The sequence below is a fragment of the Budorcas taxicolor genome, chromosome 4 (assembly GCF_023091745.1).
Source record: "Budorcas taxicolor isolate Tak-1 chromosome 4, Takin1.1, whole genome shotgun sequence".
NCBI classification, from domain to species: Eukaryota; Metazoa; Chordata; class Mammalia; order Artiodactyla; family Bovidae; genus Budorcas; species Budorcas taxicolor.
Window position 1 is genome coordinate 109,168,298 of NC_068913.1, and position 18,027 is coordinate 109,186,324.

At 41.7% G+C, this 18,027-nt stretch overlaps 1 protein-coding gene across 1 annotated transcript in view; it reads right to left on the reverse strand.

Annotated features, from left to right (window-relative positions):
- The window catches only part of TPK1 (thiamin pyrophosphokinase 1), a 390,159-nt gene that overhangs the window by 148,271 nt on the left and 223,861 nt on the right, over nt 1–18,027 (reverse strand). The window contains exon 6 of the mRNA XM_052638857.1: nt 13,784–13,930. Within this exon, the coding sequence (XP_052494817.1) occupies nt 13,784–13,930 (147 nt within the window). The remainder of the gene's footprint in view (nt 1–13,783; nt 13,931–18,027) is intronic.

Sequence of the window (18,027 nt, forward strand, 5' to 3'; positions counted from 1 at the left end):
TTAGCAGAGGTAAGACTCTTGGGGTACGTGTGTGTGTGCATTAATAGTGTGGTAGAGCTGCTAAGTTGTGTCTGACTCTTTGCAACCCCATGGACTGCAGCCTGCCAGGCTCCTCTGTCCATGGGATTTCTGGGTTGCCATTTCTTCCTCCAGAGGATCTTCTGGACTCAGGGATCAATTAGATGTGTCATATGTATGTGTGTATAAGTATCAGAGTGAGGTACCTGAGCCACTCCTTGAAAGAGCTTCAACATACCCAGCATGAATGTATAGTTTGAATAAGTACCTTTGAATACCAGCCGTCCTAGCTTAAGTTTACTTGGATAAATATTCCACTTTTTCTTCAATTTTGATTGCACTGGAACAAATAAGATCAAAATGCTCCCCAACTCAGGGGAAAAAAGAAATCTTAATTGGACGAGAAGTCATACAACTCGGCTAGAACTGTATGAAGCTCTTTATACAGAAGCTTTCACTGGTGCCAACCTTCTTCCCAGAGGCTCATTTCACTTCCCTGCTGGTAACACTCAAATCACTTCACAGTTCATTGATACTGCATTGGCAACCCTTTGTTTTCAATCAAAGGAAGATGCTGAAGCAATGCTCAATTGGACTAAGTATACATGATACAGTGTACTTGCGTCCTTGCCACAGAGGACTGAGGGGGCGGGGGGACTAAAGGGAAATATGCCACTCAGCATCCAGTATTCCATGACTTTCCCCAGAAGTGGATTAGGGTAAATTATGATGACAGGCCTGAGACAAATGCTGACGCTATCTCTTCTATTGTTCCACCTGAACACAGCACTCTTTCGGATTGCATCGAGACTCCTAACCTGATTCTCTGTCACTCATGGCTGAAAACAAAAGGCCACTGTTCAAATAAGTTTTTAAACAGTTTCCATGGAGACTGAATTTTATATTTCCTCCCTTGCTGCTTTGGAATCACTAAGGGATCGCCACTGGTTTTTGTTGATGGGCATCTTTCTATAAATCTCCCTGAATGAAAGATTTCTTTAAGGTCAAAGAACTTGTATGTCGTGTGGGTGAGCAGTGGGCATCAGGGTGGTCATTTCTCACCTTTAGCCTTGAAGCGTCATGTATTCAGGCTGCTTTAAAATCTACCACCCCTGCCACGTCCTCCTCATGTATTTGCTCAAGAATTAGCACACCTGCACTTCCCTGGGTGCCCCAGTGGGTGAGAATCTGCCTGCCAATGCAGGACACAGAGTCAATCCCTGGTCTGGGAAGACTCCACATGCTGCAGAGCAACGAAGCCCATGAGCCACAACGATGAGGCCCACGATCTAGAGCTCGCAGCTTGAGCCGCAACTACTGCGTCCACGTGCTGCAACTACTGAAGCTGACACACCCGAGAGCCAGCGCTCTGCAACAACAGAGGCCATCGCAATGAGAAGTCTGCACACCACGCTCAGGGGGTAGACCCCCGCTTGCTGCCATTACAGAAAGCTCACACACAGCAACGAAGACACGGCACAGCCAAAAGTAAGTAAGCAAGTAAGTAATTTTTTTAATCAAAATAAGAGAGAAGTGGAAACCACAGCCACTAAAAGAAGCTATTGCTCCCCAGGTGAACTTCCAGCAAACTAGGAAGAATGCATACGCCAAGAAGGAAATAAGTAGATGAAGTCAGAATCTCTGACTGCCAACCTGGGATGCCCAGGCACCCTGTATTTTACAAGGGGCAGCACCAATGAACACTCTTGATGATGAGAATAGTATGTGAGATCACCTAAAACTTCTGTTTATTTGGATTTGGCTTGGCCGCCTGATGCGAAGAACTGGCTCATTTGAAAAGACCCTGATGCTGGGAAAGATTGAAGGCAGGAGAAGAAGGGGACGACAGAGGATGAGATGGTTGGATGGCATCGCCGACTCAATGCACATGAGTTTGAGCAAGCTCCGGGAGTTAGTGATGGATAAGGGGCCTGGTGTGCTACAGTCCGTGGGGTTGCAAAGAGTCGGACACGACTGAGGGACTGGACTGATCTGACCACCGGATGAACTATGCGTGGCTGCTGTTATTTCACCTTTGATTAAGAACAGGCAACTCTGGTTTTAAGGTTCAGAAAGTGAGCGAAATTACAACCTAATAAATTTTGTTTTATGGATAAACTGCTCAAGGCCCAGTTTCCAAAAAATGATTTCAAAAAGTGATGAAAGGAGTCTGGATGAGGGAAGTTCAGAGAGGCTTATTTGGAAATTCTGTGCAGGAGACACAGAATTTGAGTAGGGCTTTGAAAGAAGAGAGGGATTTCAATAGAAAATATTTTGGGGCAGAGAAAGGAGTGACTGTGGTCAGTTTGGAAAACAAGAGAGAGGTCAGTTTCCCTAGGTCATGGAACACTAGAACGTGGACCAGAAAGAGGGAGATGTCAAGGTCTGACTCAGAGCTTCCCACCGGCGCCCAGGCCAAGGTGCCCACGGAAAGAAGGGCCTGTCGGGGCCATGCAGCTGGGCATAGGCCACGAGGACCCTCTGCTTGCTTTGGAAGAGAATACGGATTTAGAACAGGTCACGCCACACTTCACCAGCATTTAGTGAGACAATTAGGGCCCATACATGTGTGACCCATCTTACAGAGGTGCAGCATGCCAGTGGCACTCCAGGCTGTCCTGGGAAAGAAAGAAAAACATGGTCCCCAAAACATCCCTGCTCTGGTTTTGAATTTGGAAAATGGACTCACCAAAGTAATTGTGTAGGCCATCATTAGTTCTGAGGTTAGTCAAAACAATTCCAACTGCTTGTGAGAGTACAATAAAAAAGGGCAAACAATAATAAAGAGAAAGATATTTCTACCTCCTCTCCCATTTAATATTCAACCATAATAACTTGGCTTCTACCTACATTTTACCATGAAAACTGTACCTTATCAGTTGCCAAACTCATTATATCATTTCTTTTTTTTTTAATTCTTGACACCCTTACTGATCACTCCCTGGTCTCTTAAAACTCTAAACCACCTCGGTTTCAGCATCACTCTCTCTTAGTTCTATTTCTTTTCCTTGAAGGCATTCCTAGAGTTCTACCATCTGCCATGGCTCTTTTCATTCTATACCTTCCTTCCAGGGTAATAAGTCCGGTTCCAAGTTTTTAATTACCACATATCTGTGATGATTCTTACAGTATTACCATCAGGCCATGCCAAATACATAAATTTCCTGTAACCCTTTAAGGCAATTTTACTCATTTCCCAAAAAGACCAATCTCATTTCCAAAGAAAGATCAATCTCTTTATGCCCAAGATCAGCTGACCATCTTCCCATTTTCTCCTGTTCTTCTCATATTCTCTGCTTCAAAGAAAGACAACACCCAGCTGCCTAATCCTAATCCTAGGCATTGCACTGACTCCTTGCTCTGTGTTCCTGGGAAGACTTTAGAGTCCACATCCCAAGGAACTCTACCATCCTTTCTTCACACCCATGCTTACTTAAGTTTACTTACTCATTTCCTTCTTGGATTTCTATATTAGTCGAATGGCCTCTATCTCTACCCTAACCAATTTATCCTTCACATTGCTACCAAACTATCTAAAATGTTGACCTAATGCTATTTCCCTGATAAAAAAGCTGAATACCTGAACTTGGCCCTCAATATAAAGACCATCTTCCTGAGAATGCAAACAAGCCCCTCATGATCTAGAACCTTAATTCTAGCTGCATCTCCTATGGCTCCCCAGGGTCCAGTATTTTAGAGTTCCCACAAAGATGGCAAGTTCTCTAAGGCGCCTTTGCCTTTTAACATTAGAGGTCGCCCATTCGTCATCTGGCCTCGCCTGATCTTAGGTGCAGCATGTAGGATCTTTGATCTTAGTTGTAGCATGTGCAATCTCAGTTGCTACATATGAGATCTAGCTCCCTGACCAGGGATGGAACCCAGGCCCCCTAAATTGAGAGCGTGGAGTATTAGCCCACCAGGGAAGTCCCACATTAAATGTCTTCATCCCTTTCTTTGCCTGACTGCTCATCAGCTAGGATCTCCCTGAGACACTGGGCACACTCTCACCATAAGCCCTGGGCCCAGTCTGGGTTAAGTGTTTTTCCGTGCTGTCTGCATAGCACCCAGCGTTTCCTCATAATGAGTGTGAATTTTGCTATTTATTCTTCCATCCTTTCCTCTGAAATCTACACAGCAGAACAGAAGCCGTGCCTTTTACTTCTGCAGATGCACTGCCCACCACCATGTATATCACAACTTTGGTGCTTAAAGAATGTTTTTTTGTTGAAGCATTCTATGCTGTACATCAGGCTTCCCTGGTAGCTCAGCTCGTAAAGAATCTGCCTGCAATGCAGGAGATATCAATTTGATTCCTGGATCAGGAAGATCCCCTGGAGACGGGATGGGCTACCCACTCCAGTATTCACGGGCTTCCCTGGTAGCTCTGATGGTAAAGAATCCACCTGCAATGCGGGAGACCTGGCTTCGATCCCTGGGTTGGGAAGATCCCCTGGAGAAGGGCATGGCGACCTACTCCAGTATTCTAGCTTGGAGAATCCCATGGACAGAGCAGCCTGGTGGGCTACAGTCATGGGGTCACAGAGTCGGACACGACTGAGCGACTACAGCATATGCTGTACATCAACCAAAACAGAATCAGCAGAACAGAAAACAAGCCTTCAAAAATAAATACTTCCTGAGTGTGTGGTTTCACTTCTTAAAGAAAGCTGGTTTCATTAAACATGGGTAAAATCAGAGGGAAAGTTCCTACAGAGATTTAAAGGGGACATTCGGGTGCTTACAAAATGAGAGTTGCGTGGCTCTGAAATTTCGTTGTCTTACTGCAAATTAAATACATATACAAATACAAATACATTCATCTGTATTTGCAAAGCACAAACAGACACAGATGCAGAGAACAGACGTATGGATACTGGGGGCGGGGGGAAAGGAGGATGCACTTGGGACGCTGGGATTGGTATCTATACACCATTGAGCCTATGTATAAAATACATAATTAGTAAGAACTTACTGTATAGCACAGGGAACTCTACTCAATGCTCTGCGGTGACCTAAACAGAAAGAAACTCTGAAAAAGAGGAGGTGTGTGTATACAGTATAGCTGATTCACTCTGCTGGACAGCAGAAATTGATACAACATTTCGAAGCAGCTATACTCCAATAGAAATTAATTTAAAAAAAGGATGTGGTTAAAAAAATAATATTAGTTAGTACACTGTCCAACAACAGGATAGGTTTTTGTTTTATGTTTTTCAAGCCCCATATAGTGGAGGAGGAGGAAAAGCACACAGCCAGGGAGAGGGGAGGAGGAGTGTAGAAACATTTTGCTAGAAAGCTGGGCAAGGTCTGAAGCGAGGGAAGGAAGGGGGTGCTTAGGGCAGCTGTGTGTCTGGGGGCAGTCCCTGTGGGAAAGAATCTGCTGCCCTGGCGTATGGAGCAGACAAGCCGCAGAAAAAGCGCAAGCAAAGCGATGAGACACTCTGAAGAGAGTCTAGGTGGACGCTGAGTGGCAGGACTTCCCGGAGAAGGAAGCTTGGCTGGGCACAGGACAGAGGAAGGAAGCGGGGTTAGCGGTTTGCCTTGTGGAAGAAGAAAGGGAGATCGGGCGAGCTCCTCGTGACAGGTCATTTACAGACATGACATGCCCTAGTGGTCCTTTGTTAGATATCACTGCATGAAATCTACTTCATTTGCAGCATAAATTTCCTCTCAAAGAAATGCTATGCATAACCCTGGGCAAATCATTTTACCTGTAAGTCCCTGCCATTGCTCATCTATAAAACGACCTCTAAGGCTTCATACTATTTACACTAATATTGAATGGCTGTATGCTTCAGGATAAATTATACAAAAGATTCTAAGATGGCAAGCCACAACAAAAATTGAGAAGCTATAGGAGGAGAATGAAATAATAATTTTAAAGAAAGGTATTATAAGTGGATAATAAATAATGAAAAGGTTATCAGTGCTGTCTGTAGTGTCTAATCACTCTGAGAATCACTTCTCTGAGTTTTCACTGATGAGAGGGGGCCGGATGTGTGGACAGACAGACCCAGACCCTCAGCTCTCTGCAGAAACCATCATGCATACCAGATTTACATCATGAATACTCAGCTTTTCTCAATCAGACTACTAACACCATTCTATCATGTTCATTACCAATATTACAAATGTATAATGGAGAAGGTGTCAGGACTTTATACAGTAAATAATAGATCTAGTGAGATGAAAAAAAAAACAAGCAGTAAGACACATGACTATGATCATAAGGAATTAATATTTACAACATATTTAGAGGTTTGTTCAACTGAGTTAAATACCAACAGCATCCATTTGGTAACCATTCTCTTGTACATCAGATATTAGAATCCTAAATAGGAATCACCAAACGAGGTTTAGGATAATGCAAAAGGCATGCCTTATTAACTCTTGGACATCTCATTTCTTGGTCATAAATCCTATTAACTTGTATTACCAACTGCCATAAAACTTGGAGATAAAAGATAATTTATGCTCAGTGTACAGAAGCTAATGTTTCTGGACTTCTGAGAAGCACAGGACCAGAAAATGAGAAAGTGTGTATGTGAAATCAGCAGCCACTCACACTGCATGGTGAGTGTGACAAACACACTCGCATCATCTGGCTGGCTTCACGAGAACACAGCCTAACCCGTCACTGACATCAGTGGGGCTTCATGGCTAAAATGTCTCTCACCAATTTCATAAAATCTGTTCATAAAAGGGCATGGTATCTTATTAACAACACCTTTTTTTTGGAAGTAAAAGAGGGATGCTTGTTTTTCAGGGAGGAGAGATTATGCATTCTATTTTTAATTTGCTACTTTAAAATGGCAGTTTGAACATCTCTTCAAGCAAGCGCTACCTACTGTGGTTCTCATTCATAATGAAATGCTTGACCCCACAGCAAGTGAAATATGCCAAAATACTACCAAAAAGACATTATCTACTAAAAGTCGACCTGCTAAAAACGTTCAGTCTTGCAAATCTATATAGACCTGGAACTACACTATTGTCTCCTTGTTTTAAAATCCAATTTATAATTAACAAAAACAAGTCAGACGAAGGGGGCTGAAAAGAGAATTAGATGAAAGATTTTAGGCTGCAACAATCTATACAACTCTAAGCGAATGTGCTCAAGACATAGAGGCCTGTGACAAATGACTAATATACCTTTAATGAATGAAGGATGATGGTTTATTTGTACAGCAGACTCACCAGAGTCCTGTATGTAGACTCTCCGAAAGAAACGCAGAACATTACAGAAACACTAAGATGAACTGAGGGTAGGGAGGCTTTTTCCGAAAAATCAGGAGAAGCACATTTTAGTTCCATGGTCCAGGGGTACCCCAGGTACTTGAACCATCACGGAACAGACACAGCACTAAAACACTGTTATCAGCCAAAGACCACGTCTCATTCCTCCTGCTATTATCTTCAATTTCAGACAAACTAGAATCATAGAACCAATTCTAGAAGATGCTGTCCTCAAAAACAATACTCAAATGATAATTAACATTTATATTGAATTTTTAGTTCAGTTCAGTCACTCAGTCATATCTGACTCTTTGTGACCTCATGGACTGCAGCACGCCAGGCCTCCCTGTCCACCACCAACTTCCAGAGTTTACTCAAACTTATGTCCATTGAGTCGGTAATGCCATCCAACCATCTAATTTTCTGTCATCCCCTTCTCCTCCTGCCTTCAATCTTTCCCAGCATCAGGGTCTTCTCAAATGAATCAGCTCTTCACATTCAGGTGGCCAAAGCATTGGAGTTTCCGCTTCACCATCAGTCCTTCCAATGAATACTTAGGACTGATTTCCTTTAGGATGGACTGGATGGATCTCCTTGCCGTCCAAGGGGCTCTCAAGAGTTTTATCCAACACCACAGTTCAAAAGCATCAATTCTTCAGCGCTCAGCTTTCTTTACAGTCCAATTCTCACATCCACACATGACTACTGGAAAAACCAAAACCTATATGGACCTTTGTTGGCAAAGTAATGTCTCTGCATTTCAAAATGCTATCTAGGTTGGCCATAAGTTCCTTCCAAGGAGTAAGCGTCTTTTAATTTCAAAAACAATACTCAAATGATGATTAACATTTATACTGAATTGTAGCACTTTTTTTGTTTTTTAGTGGTTTGATGATAATCTCATTAATCTGCTTAAATGGACAAAGGTTTTTTTTTGTAGGTAGATTTTGTTGTAATTGAGGAAAACACATAGTATTGTTTTTGTTTAATTTCAGGGTGTAGCCACAAGGAGGGATATACCCTCAAAGTGCAACCAAGATTAATCTTATTTGAAAAGAATGTTGTGGAGAACATACACACGCTCACACACACACACAAGAGATAATGCGCAGTGTGTGGACTGTGACTTGTGTAAAGAGCGTCATTTCCATCTTAGCCCATTAATCCCATGAAGGAGGAAACGTAGTGGAGCGGAACAACTGTGGAGTCAAAACACTGCTATGTGACCGTATGACCTGTCCTGCTCTCCTCCTCCCAGGACTGTTATGAAGCTCAAATAGAGGCTTTTTATAAAAGTCCCCAAATTATCTCCTTTCTCAAGATCAGCTATCTGATGACTTTCAATCAGAAACTACATTTAAAACACCTTGAAACTATTCTTTATTTGTCACTGAAGCATACCAGATTGATTTCTTCAGTCTAGTTCCAAAATATTTGCAAATGGTTTCAATTTATGTTTATGGTGTGCCCATCCTGACTATGATTACAATAAGCCCTATTAACCAGACATCCATCCCACAGACATTCATCCTCAGTATGCACACTACCAAATACAGACGTATGCTTTATTATATGTGCAACATACAACACGGAGATATGTGAAAACACATATTACACAGTCATTTTAGCTCCAATGGTACATATCCCATTTCCAGGATGTAGGTTGAATCTCTGCAATAATTTTAATATAGCTTTTAATAGATTTTTGGAGTTAATCACATTTCATAAGTATACCATTAAAACTGCTTAAAAATATGGTAGAGTGTGTAAGACTGATTGGTATCTTAAGCCCTCAAACACACTCATTTTGGGTTTTGCATTTGTCCTAGAAGCTGACTGACAACTCTGTCATACAGAGTGAAGCCAGTCAGAAAATCACGTAAGGTATGTTAACGCATATGGGTGGAATCTGAAAAAGTGGTACAGATTATATTATTTACAAAACAGAAAGAGAGACACAGACATAGAGGGGGAAAAGTATGGATACCAAGGAGGGATGACGGGGAGAGGTGGGATGAACTGGGAGACTGGGGTTGACATACATACATTATTGATACTATTCATAAAACAGGGAACTAATGAGAACCTACTGCATAGCACACCTCACTGCTCCACTGCTGCTAAGCTGCGTGCGATTCTTTGCGACCCAGTGGACTGTAGCCCGGCAGGCTCCTCTGTCCATGGGATTCCCCAGGCAACGATACTGGAGTGCGTTGCCATGCCCTCCTCACTCCTCTATGGTGGCTAAAGGGGAAGGGAATCCAAAACTGGGGGGATATGTGTATACATACAGCTGTGCAGTAGAAACTCACACAGCACTGTAAAGCAACTGTACTCCAATACAAAAAACAAGTGACTGAGAAGCAGGGACCCAGGAAGTGTCTCCGGGCGGCCCCGCGAAGCCCCCAGACCAAAGTCTGTGCTAAACATTCTCACTGCTCCTGTGATCGAGGGTGTGGTCTTGCACGAGCTTTCCGCTTCAGAGTATGCAATCATTACTTGCTTAGGATAAGGTAATTTTCTAGTCGTTTCAATAAGACAAAAACAGACAGACCAGAGAGAGATTCTAGAGGGCCTGGTGGCTTAGACAGTAAAGAATCTGCCTTCAGTGCAGGAGACCCAGGTTCGATCCCTGGATGGGAAAGATCCCCTGGAGAAAGGAATGGTAACCCACTCCAGTAATCTTGCCTGGAGAATTCCAGGGACAGAGGAGCCTGGAGGGCTACAGTCCATGGACACACACAGACTGAGTGACTAACACACTCAGGGTGTGTGTAGGCACGCTCATCATGATCACGACGTTTGGGGAACTGGGGATTCTCTTCTTTAAAGATTAAACTTTGAGTTATATTACAAATGAAAAGAAAAGATGATTGCATTACTATACATTTTGTGTAGGGGCCCGATCCCAGACTTTCTCTCTCAACTTCAGCTTCTGGCCCTCTGACAGAGACTATGTCCTCTGCTCAGTCCTCTTTCCAGCCCATGGCTTCCTCTCTTAGACCACCTCACACCAGGCTGGGGCAGTGTAACTGCGTTCCACCAAAGGCAACGCAAACCACTGCCAGGCCTGGCCTTTAAAAACATGTGGTGCCTGGTGGTCCAGGCGTTGAGACTTTGCACTTTCAAATCAAGGGGCATGGGTTCGATCCTTGCTTGGGGAAGTAAGATTACACATGCCACACAGCCAAAAAATAAATACATTTATAAAAAATTTAAAGACGAAAACATGCAGTGCCACGCCTTATAGTTTTCTCCTTCCCCTGCTGCCTCAATGTGTCCTGACTGGCTCAGATAAGAAGTAAACCATACCACCCAAACCATATTCTCCATGAATGAGAAAAAAAAAAAAAATTAAGCATAATCTCAGTTAAGCCTTTGAGATTTGGGGGTTAATTATCACTGCAACATACCCAGGGTAGATTAGTACCCTGGCCAATTGACAACAACAAAAAGCTAGGAAAAAAAAAAGGGGGGGGGGGAATCTTTCCAAATGCATCAAACATCTCCCCTCCCCTACAAAGAATACTCAATACTCAAAACCCCAAAACTAGGTTTTGATTGATAAAGGAACACCCAATCTAACTTTCACCTTACACGCATTTGAATTTTTTTTTTTTTTTTTTTACTAAATCGTGAAACTGCACTTCAATTTCTTCAGCCTCTGAGTGTGGAAGGTCATCAGGAGAGTGAGCTTGAGCAAGGTAGGAGTGTAAAGATGTCTGCACTGCTTAAGCAGACACTCACAGAGCAAAGACGAATAGAAAGAACACTCCCACGGCAATGCTAGGAAAACTGCCGACCAAATTCTGGATGAGAAGAGGAACAAGTCTCCCTGGGGCATCTGTAATCAGAAGTCAAACTCCCAGCAGAATTAGCTTCAAAATATATACCACCTAGATGGTCTCCCAAAAATCTCAAACAAAAGGTCTTAAGTTTTTAGTGTCTATAAATAACTGGGCTAGAAAACCACCCCAGAGTCTTCTTGGACTCACTTTTAATTCCTATTTCAAGTAATTCCCACGGGTAAAGTTCTCAGAAATACGAGGTCACAGAGAAAAATCACAAAATACAGAATGAAATCAAGGTTACAAAATATAAAAGGAAAAAAGAACAGAAAAGACAGCTAACTTATAAAGACTGCAGATGTCAGAATTATTCTGGACTATAAAGGAAGTACAACAATTACATTTTAAGAGTTTTTAAAATGTGAGTAAGGGTAATGTATGTAAGAGAGATGAATCATGACAGGAATTTAAAAGCCTTTGCTATGAAAAGGATACGTTTAATAGCAAAATAGAACAGCTAAAGCAGAAGAGTGAAGTGGTTTGCAGAGGTGATGAGGAACTTCAGAATGCAGCTCAGAGAAACTAAGAAAATATGAAGCAAGTTTTGAGATATATGTGATGCAATTAGAGGATCATATATACGTGTGTGTGTGTGTATACACACATACATACACACTCAACTGGAGTTGCAGAAGAGGAAAGAAAGAGCATGTGATGGGACAATATTTGCAAACATAATGGCTGTGAGTTTTCCAAACTGAGGACAGACAGCAGCCTATAGACGGAGAATTAATTCTAAGAAATCCCAAGCTGAATACATTTTAGGAAGTCTGTATTTATACAACAAAGATACAGAACACCACAGACAATGAAAAGATCTTAAGAGCAAAAGTCATTTTTAGACATGGCTTTTGCTATCAGTTAATGTTCCAACTTTACTTTTCAAAAATTATCCTATGATATCTAGTTACTTCTCAGCCAGAATATTTATAGATAGACAAGTTACAGTTGACTATTTTAGTGTCCATAGAATCTTATAAATAAAATAATAAAACAATAAAGTTCAATGCTTCATAGCTGTAGAGAGTTTCACACTTCAGAAAGTGTCAGGAAATTGTAAGTATTTAACAAACACCTAATTAGAAATCTAAGAAGCATATCTGTGCGTGTCAGACTGCTAACTGAACTGTTTTAATAACTTTGCCATAGCTTATGGCAAAAAAATTCACTCTAGTATATATCATTCAAGGCTTTTCACAGTCAGGATCTAAACTATCTTCTGGACCTCAGAGACTTTTGAGTCTGATATTTAGGTATTTTCCACACGGCTGCTCAGTATTACCTGTATATCCCACAACATGCCCTACAGCTCTATCTTTCTTTAGTGGCTCCTTCTAACTGGAATGACTTTCCCATCATTTCCCATAACAGAAATCTGCTCATCCTTCAAGAGTCTGTTGAAACGTAAGCTCAACAGAATGCATGTTCCATGAAAGCAAGGGTTTTGCTATTGCTGGCTGCTGTATCCCCGGAAAAGCACCTGACACACAGCACGTACTCAGTAAATATTTGTTGAGTTAATTGATTGAATAAAATGTCAATGCCTCTGTAAGCATTTCCTTACCACACCCATGACCAGATTATATAATCTTTCATCATCTTTATGTTCTAAACTTTCAATCTAGCTTTATGTTTGTGTTTAATAAATGTCTCCTTCACAGGACATGTACTACAGATCTTTAGAACTACAGTTCTAAAGAACCTATGTTACTATTTCTGTTTAATCTTCAATTACCCAGCAGTGTAACAGGTAGGCAGCAGGCACTCCGTCACTGTTTGCTGACCAAATAAATGGACAGCATGAAGTTTGAAAACTGAATTCTTCAACTTCCTTTTTACATCTCACAGAAAGTGTTCCAGAAAGCAACAAAGCCAGGCAGTGCAGGGAAAAAAAAAAAAAAATGCACAAGTGGCTGAACAATGGTGAGCATGCATTATAACTTGCCATATTAACCAAACAACAATTTTTAGGAAATGACAAGCTACAGATGGTGAACAGCAGACGGAGTGGAAGCAAAGCTATATGTAGCACACTACAGTGAGAGGCAAGAAAGGAAAAAAACAACTGTCCACTGGTTTTAAAAAATGTTACCAAGCTATCATTTTTCAAACTGAAATATACCCATCAACCTCATAAAACATGTTTACATAATAAGAATTCTATTCTAAGCACTACACTGATAGAAAATTCTCTTGCTGTTTATCATGGGAAATGAATGACATCATCATGAAAGTGAAATTAACAAGCAAGCAACTTATGAACAGTAAAAGTTAAAGACTTCAAGTACTTCACAAAATCAAATACTGTTTCCAATTACAACAACACTGAAAATATTGGAGAATTCCGTCTGAAATATTTGCCAAGCTTTGTGCTTCCTCTGCTGAGATTTTTCTCAAGTGACACTCATATTCAGCTGCTCAAAATGCAAAAATGCTAAATTTAATTCTTAATCAATTTAATTAAAAACCTTATTTCCTTTCTTTGGTTTTGTTTTTCTAAGTACAACAAAATAAAAGGTTTGCAGCTTCTCTTCCAGCTATGTTCCCCTTCAGTGACCAGAGGCAGTCAAACTTCACTCAGTTGAAACACATAAACTGGGCAGATGCTTTTGCCTTATCTATAAAAATCTTACAGGTTTTGTAGAAGCAAAGTGCGGACACTGTGTTTAATCCTCACTTACCGGTTGGAGCAGGTAGACGAGAGATTCCTCTTGGATTATTATAATGGGCAAAGAAGTTATTTGAGGCGCTTGGAACAAAGTGCTCACAGATGCCATGATCTGGTCAAAACGTCCAGCAAGTCCTCCCAAGGTCACAATCATATCTACCTATGAAATCACAGGAAAATCGGCAGTCACATATTTAAGGAATTTAAAATGATTAAATAGCACTGAATACTTCTATAGAGCTTTCAATACTCTCGTTCATCAGATAAGCCATGAAGAAACGGCAGACATTGACTGTGTTGTTCAGATGAAGGAATTAAGTCCCATGATTGGTTAAGTAGCAGTCAGCTTCTGAGAGCAACATTTTTGGTACCAATCGTTAAGTTTTTCCCATTTGCCTATTCAGCTGGAAAACTAGCCAACTCTTCCTTTAAAATTCTGCTCCGTGTTTCTTCCACGTGGAAGTCTTCCCGAATCCGCAGCTGGTGCTGCTCCCATCCACCCACATGGCACCTGACAGTGAGGGAGCCTGTTTTACAGGTCTGAGGTCTGTCATTGCCCCCGCCACAGTCCAAGTATGCTAAAGACCTGAACTGTCTTCACTGAACCCAGCAAATTGCCTAAATTCTCTGTACCGCATTTTTCTGTTCACATGGAAAAGCTGGGTAACAATGGCTAATTGATAGGGTTGTTCTGGGGATTAAATGAGGACACTAAATAGGTTAATAAATGCAAAGACTTAAAACATGTTCACAACACAGTGATTGCTAAAAACATGTCAGCCGCTCTTCCATCGCATTATTTTTGGTATTATTACATTTATATTACTATTAATATGTTTATTATTGTTACATGTCATTTGATGTGTTATTTTTTTTTTTCACTTAACACTTTAAAGAAAGCATTTCCTATCATTACAGTGTAGTTTATTTAAACATTTCCCTATTGTGGATAACACATTTCCACGCTATTTATATATAAAATTACTGTGATGCTTTCCTAACTTATAAGAACAATGGCTGAAGATCGGCCACGGAGCAGTGGAAGGGTGCAGGGTCACAGGCTCCTCTGGCTGAAGCCCTTATGGAGAATGAAAGAGAGGTGGAACCTGGTCTCCTTCCTTTGGCTAGTCAGCCTGACCTTCTCATGTATCAGCAGAGTCAAAGCTCCTATACTGATCATGAAAAAGGAAAAGCTGGAGAGCTTAATCAGAATATTGTAAGTAAGAAATAGAGTATTTCCGGCCATATCAGTAAACGAGAATGCCACAGTCATCAGTGATTCCTGCACTCCAAATACGAACCCCTGAGCCCGAGAGGCACTCAGGAAGGGGAACAGTGCCTGCTCAATCTGGCAGCCTTCAGGCTGCAGCCACTCCCTATGGTGAGCACCGAGGAACTCAGGGTGTGATCAATGACCAATGCAGGATACTGACCTCAGAGAGCTGAGAGGCATATGGGAGGAATGATTTCAGTGAGCCCAGACTCTTTCATCTTCCCATGCACAGAAAAGTGCTAAATTCCTTAACTTAGGCTATCTGTTGCTGTTGTTAGCTGCTCAGTTTTGTCTGACTCTTTGCAACCCATGGACTATAGCTTGCCAGACTCCTAGATCCATGGGATTTTCCAGACAAGAATACTGGACTGGGTTGCCATTTCCTTCTCCAGGGGATCTTCCCGATGCAGGGATTGAGCCCAGATCTCCCACACTGCAGGCAGGCTCTTTACTGTCTGAGCCACTTAGTTTTCTTAAATTAGTTTTTTAACTTTTTAAATCTAATTAAATTTTCTTTAATTAGCCTTTTGATGTTCAGACTACCTGCCCTTTGCTGAAAAACTTCTATATAACCTGGCTCCTTCCCTCCTCAGAGCAGTTCTCTCAGGGCCACTTGAGATGCTGTCTCCTGGGCTTGAAGTCCTAAAATTTCCCACCAGATAAAACATAACTCTCAGTTTCAAGGTTGTGACTACTTTTTAGGTCGATACAAGAAAACTTTACGTCTAATAAGAACTGACAGTTATACTACTCACTCTACCTGAAGTAAGTAGAACTTATTTAAAGATAGGAACTATTTGGCTATTAGTTTTTAAATAGTACATTTTAAAAGCTCAAATAACATGTTCCTTGAAGAAATCATGATTTTAAGAGAGTAACATGATACCCCTGCACCGGTACAACCTGTTCAGTTTCTGGAGGAACAGTGAGTGGCGTAAGTCGCCATTAAGCCAAAGGCTGTGCAGCTCACAGGTTGTGACCCTGGTCCTCCTCACAGTGCCTAACACATGCAAGACACTCAAATGTTTGATGGATGAGTAAGTGAAGACACCGCAAGAAAGGACCAGTCAGCCAAAGGAAGAACTAGATGAACTACCATAATATGAGAATATATGCATCAGAAGGGGGATTCATAACAGCACAAAAAGTACACGACACAGAAGAATCACAAGGTTGGGAATGAGTTTCCTATTTTTCAACTTTTCAGAGTGTAGGGGGAATACGAATTTTGATTTTGAATAAGATACTTTGTGTCAAAACTACAGTATTTTAAGACAAGCATACCACACATCTAGAAGATCTTCTTTTTTTTTTGGAGCTCTTTCTGGAACTCTGAGAATTAGATCTGAGGCAGAGGAAGACCATGTACCCTAGGAAGCATGTATTACTCCTAATACAAAGGTGAAGATTAAGACATCTAAGTCTTCAGAAGAAAGGGGTGACCTACAAGCCTTTGGGGTGTCAAGTCAGGTAATGGCTTTTAGCAGTGCTTAGAAAATCTCATTAGTAACACTCCAGACCAGAGGGGAATGGCTCAGAAATTATATAGGAACTCAGAAGAATCAAAGAGAATTTGCCTTAAACTGAAAAGAAAGACAATATAAGAAAGAAACCAGTCCATCCTAAAGGAAATCACCCTGAATATTCACTAGAAGGACCGATGCTGAAGCTCCAATACTCTGGCCACCTGATACGATGAGCCAATTCATTGGAAAAGAAACTGATGCTGGGAAAGATTGAGGGCAGGAGGAGAAGGCGGCGACAGTGGATGAGATGGTGGGATGGCATCATCAGATCAATGGATATAAGTTTGAGCAAACTCCAGCGGATAGTAAAGGACAGGGAAGCCTGGTGTGCTATAGGTCATGGGTTTGCAAAGAGTCAGACACAACTGAGCAACTGAACAGCAATGGAAGACACAGTAGAGAAAGTTCTAAGGCTCCAGTAAAAAGGACGTGGCACAGTCCTATCCACATAATCCTAAATTCACAGCAGAACAAATATCTGATGATAAAATAGTTTATTCCCTATGCAGATTCTGAAATCCCTTATTTTAGGTTCTCAATTTTTCATTACTATACTTCAAGCCTTGAGGGATCCCATAACCTTTGAGGCTGGAATTTAATCCCCATCTTCCACACTGGCATATCATGATGAATAAGCAGTATCTGTAAATCAGTCACCGGATTTTTCAGAATAAAGAAGCAGCAAGATTACTTCTCATCACTACTCATTTTCTCTACAGGAAGTATTTAGCAAGACTGATTATGAAAACATTAGAGGATCAACGTAAGCTGCAGGGGGCGGGAGGAGCCAGCCAGGAGCTGTTTCTGTAGTTGTCTAGCTCTGGCTGGAAACAGGACATTCAAAGAGATGGAAGAAAGAAGACAGACACCAACAATATTTACACAGGGCTTCCCTGGTGGCTCAGATAGTAAAGAATCTGTGTGCCATGCCCGAGACCCGGGTTTGATCCCTGGGTCAGAAAGATCCCCTGGAGATGGGAATGGCAATCCATTCCAGTATCCTGCCTGGAGAATTCCATGGACAGAGGAGCCTGGCAGGCTACAGTCCACGGGGTCCCAAAGAGTCGGACATGCCTGAGTGATTAATACTTTCACTTCACTTTACAAGCCTAGATGCCTGCCTTTAGGACAACAATGCCACTGGGAAGGACTTTTCAGGCTAAAGCTGGCTGTTTACAGACAGCCAGGACACGTTTTCTATGTGGATCCAAAGCCTGGTGCATTACTCCTAACATCACCCAGTGTAACATAAATTTTTAAAACAGTATTTTCTGGATGCCTCAGCATTTCCACAGCCTGTAAGCCCCTGACTCCAAGGACCAGGTATACCAAGGTGATAAGACTGGTCTCTATCACAAGTTCCCTTCCCTGCCCTCCTCTGACTGACCTAGTGACACTCAAACACACCCAGTGACAGCCCCTCACACTCCTGCTGTGTCCCTGCTCTAAACACCCCCA